Raw genomic sequence first — 25,354 nt, forward strand, 5'->3', positions numbered from 1 at the left:
CTGACTAGTTAAGTGTTTTCTAGTCTCTTAGACATGAATGATAGAGCCTTTCAAATATTCTCAAATGGTATTCAGCCTCTCTTCTTACTTGAGGTTTCCAAATTATATTGGAGATACCCTACTGACGTCTGTTAGTCTCTAAGATGCCACAGGACTCTTTGCTGCTTTTACAGATCCAGACTAACACGGCTACCCCTCTGATACTTGACTTATGACATGGAATTTTAGGCTATCTCTGCAGTGACACGATTCAGAATCCTAATTCGCCACGGGTGGGGAAGGGGTGTGTGAGTTACATGGTGATGGTAACTCCTGAGTAGAGCTAGGCAAAATTTTTTGACAAGTAGTTTATTTGCCAAGAAATACTGTATGGTGTCTCCCCCTAAGTGGTAATACTTTCCTTATACGTTTCAGTCCAGTCATGAGGGCCCTGGGAGATCTAAGTTAAATTCTCCCCTCCACCTGATGTGGAGAAGGGATTTGAACTTGGGTCTCCCATATTACAGGAGAGCACCCTATTGACCTGGCTATGGGATATTTTGATGTGGGTCTCATGTTGAAGATGTTCCACTTATATAAATAAATTTTCATTGGCGCAGAGACTTAGGTGTCCCACATCCTACATGAGTGTCTTAACCACCCAGCTTATAGAGTCATTTTTCACAGTTTCCTTGGCCCGGTGACTTCATTGTCATGCATAGTGCCAATTAATAATCTTGCTGCTCAGAGATTTTTTTTTTTCCCCCAAAAGATCTTTTTTATTGGTACTGTGAAACTGTATTTCTGCTGAGGAAAGCTCCGAGACAGGTATTAGACCTATTCAGTGGTGAGAAGGATGCAAAATTAGAGAAGTGAAGATGACTCTCGTCACAGGAGCTGGTAAATTGGAGGAGGGGTAAAGTAGCAGAGATTCCTGTTTACACCCTTTCCAAACTCCCCCCCACCCCAGCACCCAGGAAGTGGAAGGGAATGGAAAGAGTGCTGCTCTTTCCAGCAGCCAAAGAGATGAATACAGAGAGTTTCAAATTTATCAGACACCTACTGACGAAGGTGATATGAAAGGAGGAGTAGTGCAGGTATAAACCTGATAAGAATCGCCATATTCTTCCAAATTGAATGTTTACATTTTTACTTTAAAAATAGAAACAAAAGCCTAAATCAGGTATGTTTCACATGCCTCTCTTCTGTTTACTTAAAGTGAAAGTTAAAAGGGACGTTATTGAAAGCTGCTGCTGCCTGATTGGCACCATTACAAGGCAAAAAGCATTGGATTGAAAATAGAACAGCTGGCCTGACTGCTGCCTCAGTGGCACTATCCCAACTGAGTCATTTTAGTTTTATTTCTTCTAAAAATCTAAGCTCAATCAGAGGTAATTCATCCTTCCCTCTGTGTACTACTTAAACACTGAAAGTGTGACAGATATAAGGGATTTGGGAACTGACTGATTTTTGGTACCACAGAAAAATCCAGTGCTTACAATGCATTTCTGTTTTGTGGAAGTGAAATAGGCAGTTGTTCTCATGTTATGTTCAAAAGCCTGCTAGTGGTCCTCAGAACTCCTGTTGTATTAGGTCTGTCTTCAAGCAGTGGTTCTTCTGTTGGGTAAGCTCAATCCAGAACCTTTTTTAAGGGTTTCTAGTGAGGTTTTTTATTTTACTTAAAAAATTAAACTCAGAATGTGGAAGACAGAAATAGAGCACCTGATTGGCTCGTTAACAGCCAACAAAGAAAGATATTTCCTCCAAGTAAATGCAACAGTCAAACTGTATGACACCAAAATTGGAGAGAGAGTGAAGAAATTCAGGCCAAAACAAAACTGGCATGAGACCTAGAGAGAAAGGATCAGTGGGGACTATAGGCAAGCAAGGGAAATCTAGTGCTGAGAAACACAAAATCAATACCATTAGGGTGGTGATATAAACAGCGCGGATGTGAAATGGAGGCACATTCACGACCACATCAGTGGATATTTATTTTCATCTTGTCTTATTATAGTCCTAATATTATTAGTCTGTATTAATGAAACACTGTCATAGGGACAGGGAAAGATATAGGGACAGTATTATGAGGATGGATGGTCCACAAGAGAGTCTCCTAAGAAATGACTCTCAATAGAAACACGTTTGAAAACTAACGAGAAAGAAAGGGAATGGATTTGCCTCTTTAATCCATGAAGAGGCAGGAAGAAAGGTAATTTATGTAGGTATGCTCCCTCCATTCAAGCCATTTTATGAAACTTGTGGCTGATTTTTTTCACTTTCTTGGTACTCTTATACCAGGCCAAACCACTCCCACAGAGACTGGGTAGAGTTTAAAAAAAGATCAGGATGCAGGAACCAAGTGTGCGACTTTTGTCTTCAAAGTGTAATCTTGAATTGGGTAATCACAGGTTAGGCTAAAGCAAGATGACTAAACTGATATAGAATTACCACACTGTAGAACAGCAGTGAAGTCCACATTGGCACTGTGGTCAATTGTGAGAGGCAAAGACTTCTCGGTGCATATCCTGAGGTTCCTAGCACTGTAACTTACTATCAGTCTGTTCTCACTTTCACAGCGTTTTGTGCAACAACTTCTCTGTCTTGTTTGGGGATTGTGAGTGGAAATGGTCTAGGTTCAAAAAATTGTTTTCTTGGCAGGACCCAAGCTGGTGTGCTGTTATCTCCCGTTATCCTAACCAGGACTGACAGTTTCTGGTTTTTATGGAGGCAGTTGTTTCTATAGCATGTCTCTGGAGGCGCTCCTGTCAAGTGATAGTGGCAGGTGTTCAAGAGGCAGCTTTTTGCCCTGAGAAGACAGCAGAGAGATTGCTGTTACAAGGAGAAGGAGAAAAGGTCAACATCATGCAGATAGGGAGGCATGTACTGAGCTGATGCTGTATTTCATGGCAGACCTCCCACCCCTATGCAGACCACTACTTCTGGACTAGGATGACAAACGCAGAGTGGTAGGAGTACATCCTGACACAAATGTGGGATAACAGTCATTGAGCCCAGAACTTTCATGTGAGGGAAAACAACATTCCTGGACCTGCTTGAGAAGCTCACCCTCACCCTTCAGCACTAGAACAAGCAGCTAAGAGGCAATAACCATCTAGAACCATGTTGCTGTTGCCCTGTGGAACCTGGCAAGCCCAAATGGTTACAGATCTGTGGGTAAACAGCTTGTGGTTGGCAATTCCATGGTTGGCTCGGTCTGGGTGTTTTGCAGTGCACTTACTGCTACAACTTCAACTCAGGATAGTTAAACTATGAAATAATTGCAGGTTTTGAGCAGAAGGGGTTCCCGAGCTGGGCAGGTGCTGTTGATGGCATGTATGTACCCAACCTATGTCCACTGTTTGCAGCAAATAAGTACATGAACAGGAAAGGATAATAATTACTTATTATTACAGTTATAGACAGACATAATACTATTACTATCATAGACAGACATAATTACTGCTGTCATTATGCAGGCCTTTGTAGATAACTGTGGCAGATTCGTGGGCACCTATGTAGAGTGTACAATGCCTGGGTATTCAGGAGGTCCAATCATTGTAGGCAAGCTGGTACTTTATTCTCTCTTAGCGGTAATCCTCGCTGCGGTTTCTGTGCCCATTTCAGTTGACCTGGGTTACCCTCTACAGCCGTGGGTGATGAAGAATCATTTTGATTTCCACCAACCTGGCAGGAGACCATTTTAAGCTACTCACTGAAGTGCAGGATGGTAGGGGAACATGCCGAAGAGTGATTGAAGGCAAGATGGTGCTGTTTGATCGCATTAATGGGGGAGACTTTTTAAGGTTGGGCAGCACCAGCTTTGTGATTATTTCAAACTTATTCCAGACCGCTGTGCCCTTAGATGATGAGGTTCTGTTGGAAATCCCAGTCTAGAAGAGAGAGCAGTTATTCCAGGCCTTGGTGTGGAAACCATCAGGTGGTTCAGCTGATAAATTACTGGAGTGGGTTTGTGAGTTCAGGAGAGGCTTGTCTTACCCAGAAATCTAACAGACCTCCTGAGTGGGAAAAGTCAGGCTTCCGTAACTCCCCAAGAATGTAGCAAACTAGGATCTGCAATCCATCAGCCGATACACTACACTCGTGAAAAGGTTGTATCACATGTTGCCTTTATGTACTGTCTAGCCCTGGAGGTTTTTGGTAATGCCTTTAAGCATTGTGTTAACACAGGCTACGTTCTGCATGGGCTGTCACTGTGGCTGCAGACTTTTTAATTTTTACGTCCTTCCCACTCATACTTTGGAGGACAGAGCTAAAATTCAGAGGGATCTTGATAAATCGGAGAACTGGGCTATAGACAACAAAATGAACTTCAGCGAAGACAAATGTAAGGTGCTACACTTAAAAAAAAACAAATATAAAAATACAGAATGGTGGCAAACTGGCTTGGCAGCAGCACTGCTGAGAAGAATCTGGGAGTTATGGTGGATCACGACCTCAACATGTCAGCAATGCAATGCTGTTGCAAAAAAAAAGCAAAATACAATTTTAGGTTGCATAGCATGCAAGTTATGGGAGGTGATAGTACCACTCTACTCAGCTGTCCAAATTTGGTCATCAATGTATAGAAAGGATACAGAGGCAAAAGACTTAAGATGATCAAAGGGATGGAATGCGAGCCATACAAGCAAAGGCTGAAGGAACTGAGTATGGTTAGTTTGGCAAAGAGGAGATTAAGGGGTATATGATAGTGGGCTTCAGATACTTGAAATGTTGCCATAAAAAAGACAGAGAAAAGTTGTTCTCTTTTGCCATAGAGGGCAAGACAAGAGGCAATGGGTTCAAACTACAGCATAGCAGATTTAGAGTAAATCTCAGGAAAAACTTCCTAACTCTAAGAACAGTAGGACAATGGAACAGACTGCCTAGGGAGGTTGTGGAAGCTTCTTCATTGGAGGTTTTCAAAAGGAGGCTGGAGAGCCATCTGTCTTGGATGGTTTAGACTCGACAAATCCTGCATCTTGGCAGGGGTTTAGACTAGATGATCCTTGCGGTCCCTTTTAATCCTCTGATTCTGTGCAGTGATTTTCTGTTAAAAAATTACTGCTATCATCAGCCACTGTAAACTGCTCCCTGCCTGTCTGCCCCATTGAACAGTGTGGTAGGGAGTGGGAAACGGAGAGAGATAGGGAATGAGTGTTTCTTGTTACTACTTCTCTAGTGGAGACAAATCTATGTGGAGTTTAATTCAGAGTTCAGGTTTCAGGGCTGGAAGGATGGGCTGGGAAACTCACCTGAGAAGAGTAGACTGAAGAAGTAGAAGAGGAGAACAGAGACTGGGAAACACCATTTCTCAAAAAATCAGGAGCAAGGTTATCCTATCATCTTCTGAAAATGCTGGACACCATCTAGTGGTAAAAATATCAAAGGTTTTTTTAGATCAAACCTGACTTACCTGAAAACTCTTGAAATTTACCTAGTTGTTCTAATTCAGCCTTCAAAATCCTGACCTTTTCCCATTGATTTTGGTGCAGAGGTTGGTTTTTTTGTTGTTGTTTGGTTTTTTTCTGCCTGTTAGTAGGAGATTGTAGCTTTTGAGTAAGTTTTTTACTTACTTTTTTAACCATTTTTATTGTTCTAATGCCTTATCTGTGCTCAGGTTTTGCTGCATATTCCAACTATCAGTGACCAGCCATTAGTGCACCAGAATAAACTCCTAGTGTAGACATGGTAAAAGGGTGATTTGCACCAGTGCAGATTACCCCTGACTGAAACTGGGATAAACTATGCCAGTGCAAATGGCATCTTATTTTGTCTATATATGAGGGGTTGCAGCTACACCAGTATCCAGCCACCAATAGCTTAGATAAGGGCAAACCCGCAGTGTCTACAAGACCTTAGACAATCTCTTGTGTTTGATACAAGTCTAGTTAAATCAGTTGTTTTCTTAATCTGAAAATTTGGAAGAACCTGGAATGCCCCTCTAACTCTTCACAAATAATAAATGTTTCCAAGGAATAATATAGGTTAAAACAGCAATCTGATTGCTCCATAACCAGTATTCTTCTGTCTGCTTAAAGCGCTCAAGCAACTCTAGTAAATTAGCATCCACAGATGGTTGTGATGGCCTTTCAGTCATGCCAGGTTTCCAGCCAATAAGAAAACAGCAGACATAGGACAATATCCTGGGTGGGTCTAATTCACCTAGCTATATTGAAGCCTATGGAGTATCTGCTTAATTGAATACCTGGCCCATGTGCTCACATTTTAGAACTCATTAATCCTTTTTAGTTGCTAGATTACAGTTGTCCTGTAACTTTTATCCTGTATGATCATACTTGCACATCCCCAGTTTAAATGTGTGTATGTCATACACAAAAATGAGTGCACACATTAAGAAAATATGGGACTAATATAATGGGCTTGTCTCATATTACTTCATATTGGTAATCTTTTATATAATTGCCTCTGCTAAAGCTGATTTAGGAAAGAGCATAAAAAAATCAGTTCTTAAGCTTGAGGGCAAGAGGATGCATAGATTTAGGAATGTTATTGATTCTTAGCTAGTAATGCCACTAGCTTGTGTTATGTTTTATATTTAAATTCACATCATTTTCTATCACATAAATCCATTCTCTTTTTTCCAGATGCTGATGTCCATCAAAATACAATGCTGTTTTGTAGTTAATATGCATACTTCACTACACTTATTTTCCAGCTACTGAAAGTCATGTGAGCCACCTACATTTTAAACATGTTTTTGAGTAATAATCAGTGACTTGATATGTGGTATTTTCTGGAAAGCTAGTGACCAGTAGATTTAGGGCTTGTCTGCACATTAACGTTAATCTGGAATAAGGTAGAGAGTAAATTTTAAAAGGATTAACTATTCTGGATTAACTATGTAGATACCCTTATTCTGGAATCAGAGTGCCTGATTCTGAGTTAATCTGCTTCAAAGTGGATAAAGTTGATTTGGAATAAAGTATTCTAATGCCATCTATGTATGCTCTGATTCTAGAGTAAATGTGGAACAGTTTTCTTGAATAACTCTCCCTGCATACAAGTCCTTAATGATATCAGCTCACCTGGCCACTCACTATTGTCCAGTAACTGCTCTATGAATCATGTTACTGCTTTCATAATTTGTATTTTCTTTTCTTTCCTATTTTAAATAACTTTCTTCCATCTTCACCTTCCCCTGCACAAATACCTTCTTAGTTCAATAGGGAAAGGTACTGCTGTAGGGAGTATACACACATGACAGCAACTAACCTAATAAACAATAAAACTAATGCTTTGTGTATGTGTTTGTCAGCTGAAACATTTACCTATATGCTTTTTAGAATTGTATTTCTCACCTCCCCTATAAGCAGGATGCAGGTGTGACCAACACTTCTACCGCATGCATTAGTTGCTACTTAGTGCTTGTAACTGCTCTATAACTTGTTCTGATGTGAAATTTCCTGTGTCTGGAAACTTTTTGGCCTTGTCTTCACAGGTTTTGTATTGACTTAAATATTTTGGTTAGGGGTGTGACTTTTTTTTTTTTAACTGAGACAGTTAACTGCCTTCACACTAGAGGTTGTACTTTATCAGTATAGCATATTTTTGTAAATTTACAGGAATAAGTTAGATAAGGTGCGTGAGGTAATCTCTTCTATTGGACCAACTTCTGCTGGTGAGAAAGAGAAGTTTTCGAGCCATACAGAGCTTGTACTCCCAGCCTTACAGCACCATAACCACATGATGCTGAGAGTACCTTTCCCAGACTTGAGAAGGAGCTCTGTGTGGCTCGAAAATCTCTAACAGAAGTTGGTCCAGTAGAAGATATTGCCTCACCCACCTTATCTCTCTAATATCCTGGGACCAATACAGTCAGAACTAACCTGCGTACAGGCATAAGTTAGTCAGATCTAAGCAACTTCATACCAGCATAATTGTGGCCTTGCTAGGGAGCATGTAAATTTCATTGTAATGGGTACAAACTGATATAGTTATAGCAGTACACACACCGTGTAGACAGACTCTTCAACTTCTATTGCTTACTTGTGTATAGGTAATATTCTTCTCCCCCACCCCCAGCTTCTTAGATACTGCTACATCTAAGTAGTTCCTGTCCCCAAAGAGTTTACGCTCCAGTAGAGTAAGCTACTGTTCACCATGAGTAAGGGTTGGTGGACTGTGGCCCTGAGACGTTAAGTAACACTATAAGAGTGTGGGAAAGGGTAAAGAATATAATAAAATATATACACTACATTACAGCTTCTGTTCAATAAAATTATACATACAAGTTATCAAAACATCATTATGGTTTCAAAATGAAGCACTAAAACGTTAGGAAATGCCAGAATTAAGGCTGCCTTCCCAACCTTATTTTGGTGCCCTTATGTATGTGCATTATGATGGTCTGTGATTGCATACTATTTTTTCAACAGTACCTCTGCTTCATTTGGTGCATAGAATGGATGGTGATCAATTAATAAGCAGCTATTCAATATTTGTTTTTCTCTCATTGTTCATTATGTGGCCCAAGGCCTGATTTACTGCACACTATTCAAACCCCTGTTCTGAAGACAGAATTATTAATTTCTTCGTGTGCTCAGCAGTAGAATAGCCAAGTGCTTCACTAACAATTAATTAATTTGTCTTCGCAGCATCTCTGTGAGATGAGAGTAAAACTCTGTTTTACAGAAGGGGAACTGATACAGAGAGCAGTTAAGGCCAAAACATGTCCATTATTTTTGGGTGCCCACTATGAGGTGAGAATGTGATTGCTCAGCCTAAGTAATATTATGTAGGACTTCAGATATTCAAAGCACTACTCCTGCTACTGTCAATTGCAGCTGGGAATGCTCAGCACTTCTGCAAATCAGGGCCCTGGGTCTCAAGTTGGACACCCAAAAATGGAAAACACATGATCAGTGAGCACATGTGAAAAGTTTAGTTTAAGTGACATGCTCAGCATCACAAATGAATGCTGCCCCACAGGCAGGGATAAAATCCAGTTCTCCAGTGCAGCATTCAACTGCCTTAACAAGGAGACCCTCCTTTCTCTTCCTGAAGTGCCCTGCCTCACTCCAACACAGGTGGCAGAGTCCCCTATGGTGCACCGCAGGGTGGTCCTGGTTGGTGCCAGCAGAATCTGAGGCCTCCCAGACTACAATCAGAGGGACTGAGTGGAGTGGACCCTCCTCCCCCTGCCCACCAGTGCTCAGCCAGGCATGGGGGTGCCCACCCTGTATGTCCCACTGTCCCCTGTCGTGTGCTCGAGAAGGTGAGAGCAGCCTTGCCTCTCACTACTTTTTTTCTCTCTCTCTTCAAGTGGGTGCTGTGGGAGGGTGCTCCCCATCTACCCTTTACCCCGACCTTCCTGAAATCATAATTGGGCCCCTGCCCTGCGAGCCTCCCCAGCCGCACTTGACATGCCCCCAAGTTGGCTGAAAAATATCCAGCTGGTTTGCCTCAGAACCGCACCCAGAAAACATCTGTGCGCACTTGTGCTTCACATCACCTGCTTCCCTGGCCTCATGGCCCACCACTTGGTGGGACCTGCTGCCACCTGAGGAGGGACCCTGGTGGGCCAGTCTGTACTCTACTCCAGTTCAATGACCTGCCGTGGATATTAGTTGACAGCTCCTCTACGGCGCTGTGAGCACAGGTGTGTACCTAGTGCGATTCATTAATTCAGCACCTGCCCTTTCTTCAGCAAAAGGGAGACCCTGTTGCCCCTCTGTGTAGGGTGCATCAGATTGCATCCCGTTTCAGCTTACTGAGGTTCTGGCTACATTTCTCCCTGCATCTCATTTATGCACACCCCACCCATGGTCCCCCAAAGTTGTGAGACACCTTGTCAGCCTCCTGGTGCAGGCTAGGATGACCGTCCATCGCTCCAGGAGGAGAAAGCTGGACTGGGGTTAGGGAGCAGTGCTCTGCATTTGTGGGGCCTATTTCTGATCCTTTGTGAAGTTATTCATCGGTGCAGGGTTCTGGGCAGTATCCACTGACTCCTTAGACTCCTTTGAGGGCCAGTGAGTTCTATCAGGGGTCCTACAGACAACCGCCTTCTTCGCTACACACCCCTGATTCATCCCCAGAACGGGTCCATGCTGTGCACTGAAGGAGGCCAGGGTCCTGTGGGAAAAATAGTATGCAATCACAAAACTCAAGACTGTATCATAATGCAAGCACACAGGAGGGCCCATTTAGGGTTGCGCAAACAATCCTTAATTTGAGTATTTTCTAACTTCTGAGTGTTTGATTTTACAATCTTAATGTTCTAACTGGGGGCGGGCGGGTATAATTTTCCAAGGTTTTAAAAAAGCAAACTGGAAAAAAACAAATTGCGTTCAGTGGCATCATATTGACACCCACATGGATCATCAGCAGGGTTGGAACCTTTAGATCCACTGCCCAGACCTCCACTACTTGAACTAACAGAGTAGCTGAGGTGGTCATTCTCTGTGTGGACCTTCAGTAGTGAGGAGGACCTGCTTTGCCAGTGGGTTTCACAGATAGTTGCTGACAGTAGAGGAATGGTGAGACTCAGGAATTTTGGGTTCGATTCCAGGCTCTGGAGGGGCTCTCCAGAGAAGGTGCTCACTGAGGGGCGGTCTGGAGGGGCACTCACTGAGAAGCGGTGCTTTGAAGGGGAAACCGTCGCGTCTCTCTGGCTGCACCTGCTCCTCCTGAGTCCTCCGCCCATGTTCGCTGGGCCACATTCTGAAAGGGGCTTTAGAGGGGGGGTTGGATAGGGGGTGGGGTCCTGGGGGGCCTGTCAGAGGGTGGGGGTGTGGATAAGGGTTGGGGCAGTCAGGGAGCAAGGGGGGTTGGAGAGGGGGTGGGATCCTGGAGGGGCGGTTAGGGGCAGGGTGTCCCAGGAGGGGGAGGTCAGGGGACAAGGAGTAAGGGGGGAGGGGTGTTTTATGGGTTGGGAGTTGTGAGGGGGGCAGATAGGGGGTGAGGGCCAGGCTGTTTGGGGCGACACAGCCTTCCCTCCTGGCTCTCCATTCAGTTTTGGAACCCCAGTGTGGCCCTCAGGCCAAAAAGTTTGCCCACCCCTGCGCTACAGCATTTCAAATAAAGTTTGCCAGAGTTTTTAACATGGACAAAACAACATATTTTCCCTAGCCCCCTTCTCAGAAATGGCTGAACTGTTTTTGGATGAAATTTAAAAAAAAAAAAAAATCAGCTGGAGGCAGATACCCAGTGTGGAAAATTGTAGCCTAAACGGTTAAAAGAGTGGCAAAATTATAAGCAACTGAAAACAGGGTCTTATAATGGGAGGTATGGGGCAACTTTAATAAAAGGCAGTGCTACCAGATCCTCTTGTAATAAGAATTTGCATAATGTGTGACCTTTAAACTGGTTGGCTAGTTTTTGCTGCAGTATGTAATTTTTGTTGTAATTTATGCTCTACAAGAAACAATTCTTTGAGTAACAATATCATCTTTGCTTGCATGCCAGTTCTAGAGCAGAGGCTTGGGGATTAACCAGGGAAGGTTTTTAAAAGTTCCTTTCTTGTTGGTTTGATTTGCTAGTTAGTGAGAGGCTTTGCTGCAGCCTTAATTCAGCAGGTGGCTTTTTTTCTCCATTATGGGGTAATCCTATAGGATAAACTGCTAAATCAAGCTTGTGATCCATTGCACAGAGCTAAGGGGTTGCAAAATCTTACCCTCATGGGTTTAACTGTGGACACAGTTTTGTGTAACTTACAACAGGAAAGGAATGTGCATTCTTGCCATATCTGTAGAAGCTCCTCTTTAGAGAAGAGGAAAGGAGGAAGAAATGGTTAGTGAGAGGAAACTGCTACTTAAATAGTAATAGACGGAATTTCTAGCTGAGTGGCTAGGCAGCCACAGTTAACAGAAGCATGGCACTAGGAACAAGGAAAGTTAAGTTCTTTATGGCTCTCTTACCAATGTTGTCATTTTATGTGTCCAGCACAACTTCTGCCTGAGGCAGTGTGACACCCAGTTCTTTAATATCCTCCTCGAAAGGGGCAAAGTCAGGGTTGTCTGTGTATGCTGAGTGAGGAGCATTATTTTTAACTCTGAATTATCTACTGTTCTTGAATTTTAGACTTTTTTGTGGTTTTGCTGATTCAGAAGTAACTGTTACTCTCTTTTAGCTTTCATTTTTAGTAGCATTAACTCTCCAGTGTCAATGTAGAAGTTAAGTGTGCAAGAGTTGAAGCTATTTAAAGATAGACATTGTTCATGTGTATATTTTTTAAAGGCAAGTTTTGTAAACTAAGATGAGAGGGGGACTGGACCAAGTTCTGTTTTTTTTTAATATGATTTCTGAAGTACAGTTCAGTGTTATAATATCAATGATTGCAAAAGTGGCTCAATATCCTAAAATACACCAGATAGAATAGTCTCAGCTAGCCAGAGCACATGGATGCTATTTGTTAATGACTCGGTTGCTTGATGATTTTCAGTAATTGTACAGTACACACTCTTATTTCCCTACCATCCTTTGTATTGTGTACACTGGCAACAAACTTGACCATCTAAATTTCTGTTTCATAAACCTGATAAAAGAAACCCTTCACAAATTAATAGCCTCAAAGTAGCTAATTTGGCATTCCACTTGAATAATTGGAGGGTACTTCCTGATAACTTGGTAATATCCTGGGCAAAAGGACATGGTGGTTGTTACTAAGTTAATAAGAAGCCTCCCTCAAGTTATATTCTAAATAACACACTTCAATGGAATTGGATTTGAATTTAGTAAAATTCTCTTGGCAAGCAGAGTATTTGTTAAAATTTCTGTGAAATGTTGTTGTAGCCAAAGGAACTTGATTACAAAAATGTGGCTGGAGAAAGTATTTGCATGATTGATCAGTTTAAGCAATTTTATGAAAAAATGTTTTGATGTGTTTTAAAACATGAGGAACTTATGAGGCATATTTGCAAGATAACAGGTGTTATAGGCGATGTGGACCCTTATGGTTTTGGTTCTGTTCTTCTCTTCATTAGATCCAGTGTGCAGGAAACCTGAAAAATTAGTGGGGAAGGGGACAGAGCATGAGAGCTGATCATAGATAGCCGAGTATAGAATGTACCCCTAGATTACTTACTTGCCTAGTTTAGAGGGTAATTGTATATATTCAGGTCGCACATCCTGTTGCTTTTGTTCCTATATTGCATTTTCTATATCTCTACGGCACACATGGAAACTGACTGAAATGTACGGCGGCAAGAGAGGGAACTCAAATGGGAACCAAAAGAAACTCAGCAAAACTTTTTTTTTCATCACCTAAAGTTTTGGAATACTGCTCTGTGGCCTTACCCTGAATTTAATGGCTTGTCTGTGGGAGATGGCTTCCTTCTGCTCACATATGTGGTATTCCAGCCATGAATCATTAGATCTTAGCATCCCCTCCCATCTACTCCTTTCACTTCTACAAATGGGCATCAGAGCTAGTAAATTTATATTCCCTTACTTGGCCACAGGCATTTTGAAATATCCCTGTAGCGATTGTACAGAGCCTACTTTCAGCGGCCTACCTCTACTAGAAATTCTTCCATCTTGGTTACTACACCCCTACCTGTGAACTTTGCACTAATATGTCACACAAGCCAAAGAGAATTGCTGTACTTTCTCTACTTCAGGTAACTAAAGGTAAGTAAATTCACCATCTGGAGTGAAACACTATTTTAGTTTGGCCAGGATATTAGCAGCTGGCAGCATATTGGTGACTCTGAAGTAGCAGAGCTTCCCTCCCATTCAACACTCATGCTTGGATCTACATTTCTGAATCAAGAACCTCCGCTCTTAATAAAGGCACAGCTAGGTGGTTATTGCCAGTGTGATGTCAGTGTCCTAGGTTGGTAGATCACATGTTAAACGGTGACACTAGGGATTTGACCTCTCAAGGAAAACAAGCTATTTATCAAGCAGCTAGAAACTAGGGTGCTTCGGTTTTCTTTTGGGGGGGGCCTCTTCCCGTTATTGCTTCGTCCCACTTGAATTCTCCCCAACATTTGCTCCAGTATTGTGTCCCAACTTTCCTCTTCTGTTTGGTATAACTTAGTTACTTGCTCACCTCTACATCTCCAGTCTTGTCTTTATTGCCCAAAACTAATGAAAAAGTCCTTCTTTTTTGTTCTCTCTCTAAGATACGGAGCATTCTTCTGTTGTGATTAAAAATGTGTGGCTCAATTTATTCTTTTCCAATTAATGTGACAGTTTGTCCATGTGGGTTAGTTCTACTAGTTCATTTTATCAAATATTTTGTTTGCATTTGTCTCCTGTAGGTGCTGCTTGTGATGTGGCAGATTATAGCAAATGCCTTGTTTCATTTTATTGTCTCTGATGTGTCCCCTAATAATTTCACCTTGCTCATCATTTCAGATCTCCCGATCTGGGGCTTACAAACTATATTCTGCATGTAAGACTACTTGCCACTTGAATCTTGAATCTATCTGAGTTTCTAATGAGAATTGTATAGCCCCCTGAGTTGACCTTTGCTTTCGATATTTCTTTTGCTTCCACATTTAAATAACAATCCTACAATGTTTGAAATGGCCTTTGTGTAAAGTATTCTATTCCCTTATATTCTTTAGCAAGATGTCTCTGTAGAGAATTCTTTTAAAAGCTCCCCCTGAGTTTTCTCTATAACATTTTCTTGTATATCTCAGCAGGGGTGCTGGAACAATTTGTATAGTGGGGGTGCTGAGAGCCACTGAACCAAATTGTAAGCCCTGTATATAATGGAAACCACTTCAAGCCAGGGGGTGCGGCAGGACCTATGTATCTCAGTGTTTAATACTCCTTTCCTGTCCATAATTGACTTGTTGGACCTGATGCTTGCTTGCTCTCTGCTGGCTTTTTTATAAAAACTTCGTCTCTAGGGTAGTTAGTTTTTAATACACTGTTCCCTCACTGCTCTGTCTCTTTATACTTATTGCATTCATGCCTCTTCTGTTAAGCTTTAGTCAATCTAATAATGTAAGACCTATCTATTCCAAGGAGGTCTCCAGGACTCTCAAACTTAAAACCTTCAGTTATACATAGAGAGGCAGAGATGATTAAAATAGAAAGGGTTAGCGTAATATTCACAGTGAAGGGTTACAACTGACTATCTGGTTAAAGTTATGTTGTGTATTTTGTCATTGAAAAATGCACATTTCTGTGGTTGCTTCATGTTTACATGGCATCTTTGTCATGCAGATTGAGACAAATCTCCCTTTGCATTCAGTCATTCTGGAAATGTCTGTGAGATGAAAAGCAGATTGTTGAGATGAAAGCAGTCCACTGTAAAACAACTAAAAACTCAGGATCATATGGTTGTACCAAGCTTAAATAGTCTAGCTGCGCATTTCTCTCTGCCGTGAATGTCCCTTGGTATGTGCTAGCTTCTAGGAGAGTATCTTTTTATGGCCAAACAAACAAACACAAACAAAACCCTTCAAAATATTATTTAAACTTACTAGGAAGTAAAACTAAACTGCCATGAAATGAACACACACTTAAATAGACCTGATTTCTAATTTGCTCTTACATAAATTGTCTTTGAGCACTTAACAAAATAGAACTACAAAAAAATTAATAAAGATGACATGAACTAATATAATGGTTGAGCAGAAGTAAAAACCCATTGCCAATAATCCACTGCCTCAATAACCAACTTCAAAACAACTGTATGTAAGCATTCCCCAAAATGATTTGATACTGAAACTTACACCCATTTATCTTTTAAGGCTGTGCTGTGCTCACTCAGGTGACTCCAGTAACTCTAGTCTCCTGAGTAAGGTTGAGTATGGTTTGTCCCTAAATGCTTTTTTTGAAGAAATTTTTATCCATCCAATATGTTAATTTTAATGAGATAATTATTTTCATCAGTGCTCTGCTCCTTCACAGCTCTTCTCTTCCTTCTTTTTTTATTCTCCAGCAGAAATCTTTAATATTGATCATGAAGCCTCAGTCAGTACCATCAGCATGCTGTAGTGTCATAAACACAGGATTATTACTTCATTGCTGGAGCAAGCAAAAGGAGAAAATAGGCTGTGAAGGGAAAACCTTTGGTAAAGGGACACAGTCACCTTGAGATCTAGACAGTTTGTAAAAGAGTTGCAGTAGTTCATTGTACTCACCCGCCTGTGGATTCTGCCTGCCAGTTTTGTGGCTTAAACAGTTGCATTCCTAACTTGCAGTTTTCCCTCTTCCCCATTCTCTGCGCAAGATGCAAAGGAAAGAGAAAACAGTGATGATGACTATATAAAACAAATCTTGTGACGTACAAAGGAAATAACTTTTTTCCATTATTGTTTTGTCATAATAATCTTCGGTACTATCAATAAAATAGAACATATACAGTTTTCAGTCAGATTGATTTTTTTGTTTTTTTAGTTAATAGTGTCGGTGGAAACAAAAGTATACTCAGTAATAAACTTGCATGCCATACTTTCGTTCTGCAGTCCTTGTTTTGTGCTCATTCTACTTTAGACCAAAAGTAATGTAATGATCCAAATACTTGTAAACAATCAGTGTTTGCTTCTGTTTCAGCCTCCTATGTTTCTGTCTAGTATAGAGGAATTTTTGTCACCTGTAATCCAGTGAAGTCACCAATCATCAATCAGCAGGATTGTATTATGTTATGTTATGAAATCTGTGCCAATGTTCTGTTTTTCATTGGCACTGGCCATTTTTTCTTCTTCCCTGAATTCTCTACTGAGGCACAAGACACTAGCAGAAAATCAATTTTTTATAATTTTCCTGCAGGCAGGGTATCAGCAAGGCTTTTCATTTAACAGCCAAACTGGGGGTTGTTTTTTGAAGAAGACAGGTGTTCCTTTTAGTAATGTCGCCTTCCATTGCTCAAATGTCTGGATTTTCTTGAGAGAATCACAGACTGAAAATTCTGTTGTGTGCTTGTTCATGGGGGAAATGTCCTCTAAAGTACATACTAGAGTAAAAGATTGGTCTCTTCTGTGTCCCATCCCTCCTTTCCAAAAATAATAGTGCCGGTTTTAGGCTCTGCAAATAAAACTCTCTGTTTGAAGTTGAGTTTTAGAGTAGATTTTTTTTTTTCAACCTTAGAAGCAATAGTTTGCTGTCTGTGGAATATGATACTTAAAGCTAGAAGAATTAACTATTGCTCTTTGATGGTCACCTTTTCAACCCATGGGATGTTCATTTTCCTTATATACAGAAAATTCCAGTCTAACTTTTAATTAAATATGTTTTAAGCACATTTTCCTCTAAATGTACTATAGCTTTTTTTACCCTTCACCCTTGCTATTTGGCTAAATCTGTATATTATTATCAACTTGCTTTGCAAGCTACCTTCAAACCGCTTCCGTATTTTGAAATCCATTCATCTGTTGTTAATTTGTCATAAATTTTTTGCTATCTTTGCTGATCATCAACTGTGTGTTTTTAAACCAAGATTGTCAGGGAGCATGGGGTGGAAACCATATCTTCCTATCTTTCGTTGGAAGTGAAATTCTAATAAACATAACTTCAAAATCCTGTTTCATGCTAGCAGACTGATGTCATTTAAGCATTATAATTTCTATGTCAGACCAAGCAGAAGGACAAGCTGAGTTATAGGTGAGAGTTTATTCAAACACTATTCTATTCAAAACCTTAGGTGCAAAAACTTCACAGCATTGTTAAAGGATGGCTCTTGGCTTACCTACACTCTTTCAATATTTAATGTTTAGGTTTGTGTGTGTGTGTAATTTCATGCACATAATTTTTTAATTACTACTTTAAAGTAAAATTTGCAATTTCTGTTATGGGACTTAGGGTGGCTGGGGGAGCGCTGCCTTGATGACAAATCGTAAGCTTTTTGGAGCAGGGACCATGTGTTGTGTGTTTTGTAGAGGGCCTAGACCAGGTGTTCTCAACCTACTTCCTTCTGAGGCCCCCCCAACATGCTATAAAAACTCCACAGCTCACAACTATTGGGTTTTTTTTTGGTTTTTTTTTTTGCATATAGAGCCAGAGGAAACCCTCCGAAGCTAAGTTGCTCAGGTTTCGGATGGCGGGTGTTGGGTCACTGGACTTCAAACCCATGTGGTGGGGCTTTGACTTTCTGCCTTTGGACCCAACAAGTCTAATACCAGCCCTGCTTCGTGGACTCCCTGAAACCTGTTCATGGCCCTCCGGGGGACCCCAGACCCCTGGTTGAGAACCACTGGCCTGGACAATGGGTGTTTCATAGAATCATAGAATATCAGGGTTGCAAGGGACCTCAGGAGGTCATCTAGTCCAACCCCCTGCTCAAAGCAGGACCAATCCCCAACTAAATCATCCCAGCCAGGGCTTTGTCAAGCCTGACCTTAAAAACTTCTAAGGAAGGAGATTCCACCACCTCCCTAGGTAGCGCATTCCAGTGCTTCACCACCCTCCTAGTGAAAAAGTTTTTCCTAATATCCAACTTAAACCTCCCTCACTGCAACTTGAGACCATTACTCCTTGTTCTGTCATCTGCTACCACTGAGAACAGTCTAGAGCCATCCTCTTTGGAACCCCATTTCAGGTAGTTGAAAGCAGCTATCAAATGCCCCCTCATTCTTCTCTTCTGCAGACTAAACAATCCCAGTTCCCTCAGCCTCTCCTCATAAGTCATGTGTTCCAGTCCCCTAATCATTTTTGTTGCCCTCCGCTAGACTCTTTCCAGTTTTTCCACATCCTTCTTGTAGTGTGGGGCCCAAAACTGGACACAGTACTCCAGATGAGGCCTCACTAATGTCGAATAGAGGGGAATGATCATGTCCTTCGATCTGCTGGCAATACCCCTACTTATACAGCCCAAAATGCCATTGGCCTTCTTGGCAACAAGGGCACACTGTTGACTCATATCTAGCTTCTTGTCTACTGTAACCCCTAGGTCCTTTTCTGCAGAACTGCTGCTGAGCCATTCGGTCCCTAGTCTGTAGCGGTGCATGGGATTCTTCCATCCTAAGTGCAGGACTCTGCACTTGTCCTTGTTGAACCTCATCAGATTTCTTTTGGCCCAATCCTCTAATTTGTCTAGGGCCCTCTATATCCTTTTGACTGTTCCTGATCACTTTCCCCTCCTCCAAGTGCTTCAGAATTGGTTCCTTGGGGACCTGCTCCATGATTTTTCATCCTGCTCTGGAGCCTAGATGCTCCTGCATTACAAATAACTTAGGGCAGAAGTTGTCAGAGCAGCTCCCAAGGAGAATGCAGATACCTTATAATATTTAAAGTGTGTGTAGGATGAAGAGCCGTCCGTTACCATTCACTAACAGAGGAGGCCCAGCTGACAAGACTGTAAAATAAATGTTCCTTCTTTGCCCCCTTCCGCTGTAAACCAGCATATTAGAAGGGGCCCTCTAAGCCCTATCACAGGTGGGGGAGAGCAAGCATTGCTTGAACCTACCAGGTATCTGGGAGGTGGCAGTGTCTGCAAAGCAAGACTCAGCAAAGATTTTTACTGCTCAGCTTCCAAGGAAGCTAGAATGCAGAGGGAGGATGGAAGGGAACAGAGCGTTTTCCTTGATCTCAAGCACAGCGCAGTGCTCCTAGACACAACTGCTGCAGTTGCTGCTTAGGGGCATTACGTTCGTGGCTCCCGTTCCACACATTATCAGATCAATGTTCAGAAGCCCCTCCCTTGATTTGATTTTTGAGGGAGGGGAATTGAAAAATTGCAAATTTTATCTAAAAATGAAGTAGCTGTTAATTCTTATAAAAATATATCTGACTGGAGTTTGCAGTCCTTCGCTATTAATATTAAAGTCTGGTTCTGTTCTGGAAAGTAATTATAAGAATGGCACTCTGGGGTTCCATGTTTACTGTTTCTAAGAGACTTGTAGATCAAATGTGCTACTTTTAATACAGCTTTTCTAACCCAGCAGACTCAACCTCGCAACTTGAAATCAAGCTGGGTTCTCTGTTTCTAATCCTGGGTCATCATTGTCAGTAGTTAACAATTTTGCAGGCCAGATTCTGTCCTCGCTACCAGTTGTAATTTCCTAACCAATTAATAATGAAATAAAACCATACGGTTTCAAATATTTAATTAAAATAACCATTCTGCAAAACGCTGTTTGTGAATATCAATTTGATTGGATGATAAAAACAAGTTATACTTAGCCATGTTTACACACACTGTGCATTCCAGTGTGAATGCTAAGGTCACAGGCTCAAAATGATGATGAAAGTGAGTTTTAAAGGCATATTTTCACCAGCACACTTTCACGCAAACAGTCACAAACCTGGCTGTAAATTATGCTCATCAAATCAGTGAACAGAATCTATATTGTGTGACCAGTCACAACTTGAATTTTTGAGTAGTGAGCCAAATAGTAAATAAAATGCATGAACAAGTTTGTTGAATAATTGTGAATAGAAAATTGCTGTTGCAGCCCAGGGTGGATTGATTTAAATCAAATCTTGTTTTACATTTGTACTTCATAGCTATTTTCAGAAATGTAACTATTTTCATTGGTTTATAACTATTCACACATATTGATTTGCAACTAAATATAGATCTTACACTAAATTTGGTACATCTTTTTGCTAACCAGGAGGATGCAAGCAATTATATAGCTTAATATTTTATTCAGATTCTTAACTTACACAATTTTATTGTGTTAAAAGATGGTGAATGACACATTTCTTATTTACTAGATAATGACTAAATTTTTTACTCATGATTTATGCCAAGCTGTATTTGGTAGAAACTGAAATTCAATCAAAATGCACAAAAACAGCATTTTAATATTTTTTATTAGTTAAGTAAAAGTGCCTTAAATCTGCTGGATACAGAAGGGGGAAAGTGTTTATCAAAACATATTTTGTGTTTAAAACTGATGTATTAAATAAAGAAAGTAAACTGATTTGTTTCTGGTCACCATGTCCTTCAAGATTTTAGAACTAGTAGATCTCATCCTCTCATATCTAGTTTTTATTCATAGATTAGAAAAGGAAAACAAACTTTCCTGCTTTCTCAGCTCTAAACTGCTTTCTGAACTTTAAATGAATTAATTATTAAACTGAAGTAGTTGAATAAACTGAAATGAAGAAAATATTCTTTCTGTGCCTGCAGAAGAGGCTACTGCTGGCACAGGCTTGTTGAGCATTTCGGCAAATTCTAGTTTCTGGTGCTTAGCTTTTACCAGTTCAGTGGTTTGACTTTCTTTGAAAATTTTGCCAGCAAACGTGTTCTGTTGAATATTTTTTTATTTAATTTTTGATTTTAATAGCTTATAATTGCCATAATTTCAAATGTAATTTTAAATTAGTTTTTAAAAAGAAAAATGTATTTTCTTTAAATTAAAAAATCCAATTTAAATTAGCAAAACTGATTTTAAATTAAAAGTATTTTTTTTTTAAAATATCATTTATTTTTATTCCTGTTATGCAATCTTTCTTGAAAGAGAAAGAAGCAAAATTCATTCAGTAAGTTATGTGTTACAAATTATTCACTCAACTGTAATAACAATGATTACCTCAGCCTAGGGCATTTCCTGCAGAACTTTAAATGACCATCTAAGGTTAATGGTCCTCTGTTTTTCTTCAAGTTGTCATCTCTCCAAGCTGATCAGAAAAAGCAGGCTAAATTTGAATCCTAGCCTGAATATAGTGTATGTCACTGAGATATTTGCTACTTATTCTATACTGGTATGTGATTCATTTTAAAGTCAGTTTATTGCTCTTTGTATAATTTTGAAATGGAATAGATTTTAAATGTGGGTTATGATCACGAAATGCTTACACTGTTTGTCTTATTTGTTACCTAGAGAAACAAGGTGAATGAGGAAATTTATTCTATTGGACCAGCTTCTGTTGGTGAAGACACGCACTTTTGAGCTTATGCAGACCTTTTCTTTATTGGACCAGCAGACGTTAGTCCAATTAAAGAGAGTACCTCACGCACCTTGTCGCTTTAATATCTTGGAACGAACACGTCTAAAACAACACTGCATACAACAGTGGAAGTTATTTGAGATCTAATAGTTAGGGACGGGGGAGGGAGGGGATGGTTGTTCCTGCTATTACTATTTTAGTATGAAAACAGTCTCTGTAGTTTACATGTGGTGACTGTATATTCCAAATGGAAAAAGAGATTTTGGCCAGATGTACAGAGTTTTTGTTCCGGTTTAACTTTATTGATTTGGAAACCAATATTGTTTCAACTGGTATCACCTCCTGGTATGACAGTTATAACTGGTATAAAGGTGCTTATACCTGTATAGCTTATACATACCTTTTTTGTACCAGTATAACTTCCACATTAGGAGCTTGCATTGACTTAGCTAGATCAGCTTTAAACCAATATAAATAAATCGGTACAAAAATTGTGTGGAGATGAGCCTTTATTTCATTAAGAAAATGAAAAGGTAGAATTTGCAGAATACAGCAAATTGCAACAGGGCTCTAAAATTGTGGGATCCCAAATCAAGCAAAGCCCCGATTTTCCTCCCTGAAAACTGTCCATGTAACATTTCAGACTTATGCAATATTTGATGCAGCTCTGTTCACAAAAGTGACCTTAGGTGAGTTTTAGTGACTAAATGTACGGACATGCGCACTCAGTCTTTCTCTTTGAAAAAAATTCTAACACAGCATGAGGGATTTAGCTCAAACTTTACACCCCTCTTCCCCTCTCCCATCAAAAAAATATTTTCCTTAGACACCAAACCTAGAAAATTTCAGACCTAAAGGTTAATGTTGCGGGAAGATTAAGCACATGAGATTTGGGAGAGGGGGATGTTATAAAGGTGAACAAAAGTGCCTGTAGCTTGCTCTAAAGTTAATAGGCACCTGTTACAATCACATTAAATTTCTACTATGAAATCTCCTCACCCACTATTTGTATAATTTATTTAATTGTACATGGTTTAACAAAAGTGTCTTGAAGTTCCAATTTCTGTTATGTAGCTCTCCCTAGTAAGCAGTAGCATTCCTTAAAGGCCAGAATCTGGAGCCCTTACACTGAGTAGTAGTTACATGCAAAAATAGTCCTACTGAAGTCAAGGAGCTACTACTGTGAAGGCATTGAACTGCTCATGTGAATGTTGGTAGTTAATGGCTAAAATGTGGTTTGTAATTTGACCTTGATGTTCGCCTCTTTTCCTCTCCAGAATTGGAAGGCTTTTTGATGGCACGGAGCCTATTGTTTTGGACAGTCTCAAGCAGCACTATTTCATTGACAGAGATGGGCAAATGTTCAGATATATCTTGAATTTTCTACGAACATCAAAACTCCTAATTCCTGATGATTTCAAGGTGAGATTTTAAGTGACTTAAGTGTGTTTGAAATTATTCTGCAAATGTCTCCACTCCTCAGAGTGGGAGTGTAATTACACTACATTTGGGAGTGTAATTAAAAGTCTACGAGGCAGGAGTGGGTTTTGGAGCATTTGACAATGCTTTTAGTCACTTGGCAGAAGTAAGGTTTGTCTCACTAAAGTGACATCCGTTGGCCTTTTCTTGAATGGTATTAATGCTAAGTTTTGCCTTCCTCACCGTAACATAGTATAGCTTATGCATTAAACTATATGACCTCTGCAGAGGGTTCCCCATCAATTCTCCTTCTTCAATTAAAAGGACTCTGTCCTGTAATCACAGGTTGACACTGGAAGAATGATGTGTGAGTCCTGACAGCCAAAAGTAAATAACGTTAAAATGTGTTTCAGAGTAACAGCCGTGTTAGTCTGTATTCGCAAAAAGAAAAGGAGTACTTGTAGCACCTTAGAGACTAACCAATTTATTTGAGCATGAGCTTTCGTGAGCTACAGCTCTCTTCATCAGATGTATACCGTGGAAACTGCAGCAGACTTTATATACACACAGAGATCATGAAACAATACCTCCTCCCACCCCACTGTCCTGCTGGTAATAGCTTATCTAAAGTGATCATCAGGTGGGCCATTTCCAGCACAAATCCAGGTTTTCTCACCCTCCACCCCCCCCACACAAATTCACTCTCCTGCTGGTGCTAGCCCATCCAAAGTGACAACTCTTTACATAATCAAGTCGGGCTATTTCCTGCATAAATCCAGGTTTTCTCACATCCCCCCCACCCCCATACACACACAAACTCACTCTCCTGCTGGTAATAGCTCATCTAAACTGACCACTCTCCAAGTTTAAATCCAAGTTAAACCAGAACATCTGGGGGGGGGGTAGGAAAAAACAAGAGGAAACAGGCTACCTTGCATAATGACTTAGCCACTCCCAGTCTCTATTTAAGCCTAAATTAATAGTATCCAATTTGCAAATGAATTCCAATTCAGCAGTTTCTCGCTGGAGTCTGGATTTGAAGTTTTTTTGTTTTAAGATAGCGACCTTCATGTCTGTGATTGCGTGACCAGAGAGATTGAAGTGTTCTCCGACTGGTTTATGAATGTTATAATCCTTGACATCTGATTTGTGTCCATTTATTCTTTTACGTAGAGACTGTCCAGTTTGACCAATGTACATGGCAGAGGGGCATTGCTGGCACATGATGGCATATATCACATTGGTGGATGTGCAGGTGAACGAGCCTCTGATAGTGTGGCTGATGTTATTAGGCCCTGTGATGATGTCCCCTGAATAGATATGTGGGCACAATTGGCAACGGGCTTTGTTGCAAGGATAAGTTCCTGGGTTAGTGGTTCTGTTGTGTGGTATGTGGTTGTTGGTGAGTATTTGCTTCAGGTTGCGGGGCTGTCTGTAGGCAAGGACTGGCCTGTCTCCCAAGACTTGTGAGAGTGTTGGGTCATCCTTTAGGATAGGTTGTAGATCCTTAATAATGCGTTGGAGGGGTTTTAGTTGGGGGCTGAAGGTGACGGCTAGTGGCGTTCTGTTATTTTCTTTGTTAGGCCTGTCCTGTAGTAGGTAACTTCTGGGAACTCTTCTGGCTCTATCAATCTGTTTCTTTACTTCTGCAGGTGGGTATTGTAGTTGTAAGAAAGCTTGACAGAGATCTTGTAGGTGTTTGTCTCTGTCTGAGGGGTTGGAGCAAATGCGGTTGTATCGCAGAGCTTGGCTGTAGACGATAGATCGTGTGGTGTGGTCAGGGTGAAAGCTGGAGGCATGCAGGTAGGAATAGCGGTCAGTAGGTTTCCGGTATAGGGTGGTGTTTATGTGGCCATTGTTTATTAGCACTGTAGTGTCCAGGAAGTGGATCTCTTGTGTGGACTGGACCAGGCTGAGGTTGGTGGTGGGATGGAAATTTATGCAGGAAATAGCCCGACTTGATTATGTAAAGAGTTGTCACTTTGGATGGGCTAGCACCAGCAGGAGAGTGAATTTGTGTGGGGGGGTGGAGGGTGAGAAAACCTGGATTTGTGCTGGAAATGGCCCACCTGATGATCACTTTAGATAAGCTATTACCAGCAGGACAGTGGGGTGGGAGGAGGTATTGTTTCATGATCTCTGTGTGTATATAAAGTCTGCTGCAGTTTCCACGGTATACATCTGATGAAGTGAGCTGTAG

At 40.8% G+C, this 25,354-nt stretch overlaps 2 protein-coding genes across 9 annotated transcripts in view; one reads left to right on the forward strand and one right to left on the reverse strand.

Moving 5' to 3' along the window:
• The window catches only part of KCTD1 (potassium channel tetramerization domain containing 1), a 150,655-nt gene that overhangs the window by 109,986 nt on the left and 15,315 nt on the right, over positions 1-25,354 (forward strand). For all 8 annotated transcript variants that reach the window (XM_075125258.1, XM_075125262.1, XM_075125259.1 and 5 more), the window contains exon 3: positions 23,013-23,157. In XM_075125258.1, the coding sequence (XP_074981359.1) occupies positions 23,013-23,157 (145 nt within the window). The remainder of the gene's footprint in view (positions 1-23,012; positions 23,158-25,354) is intronic.
• The window catches only part of TAF4B (TATA-box binding protein associated factor 4b), a 180,503-nt gene continuing 167,402 nt past the window's right edge, over positions 12,254-25,354 (reverse strand). Inside the window, exons 15-16 of the mRNA XM_075125264.1 lie at positions 16,044-16,123; positions 12,254-12,941 (exon numbers count right to left, since the gene is read on the reverse strand). Of these exons, the coding sequence (XP_074981365.1) occupies positions 12,920-12,941; positions 16,044-16,123 (102 nt within the window). The 3' untranslated portion in view covers positions 12,254-12,919. The remainder of the gene's footprint in view (positions 12,942-16,043; positions 16,124-25,354) is intronic.

Source organism: Caretta caretta, chromosome 2 (genome assembly GCF_965140235.1).
Source record: "Caretta caretta isolate rCarCar2 chromosome 2, rCarCar1.hap1, whole genome shotgun sequence".
NCBI lineage: Eukaryota > Metazoa > Chordata > Testudines > Cheloniidae > Caretta > Caretta caretta.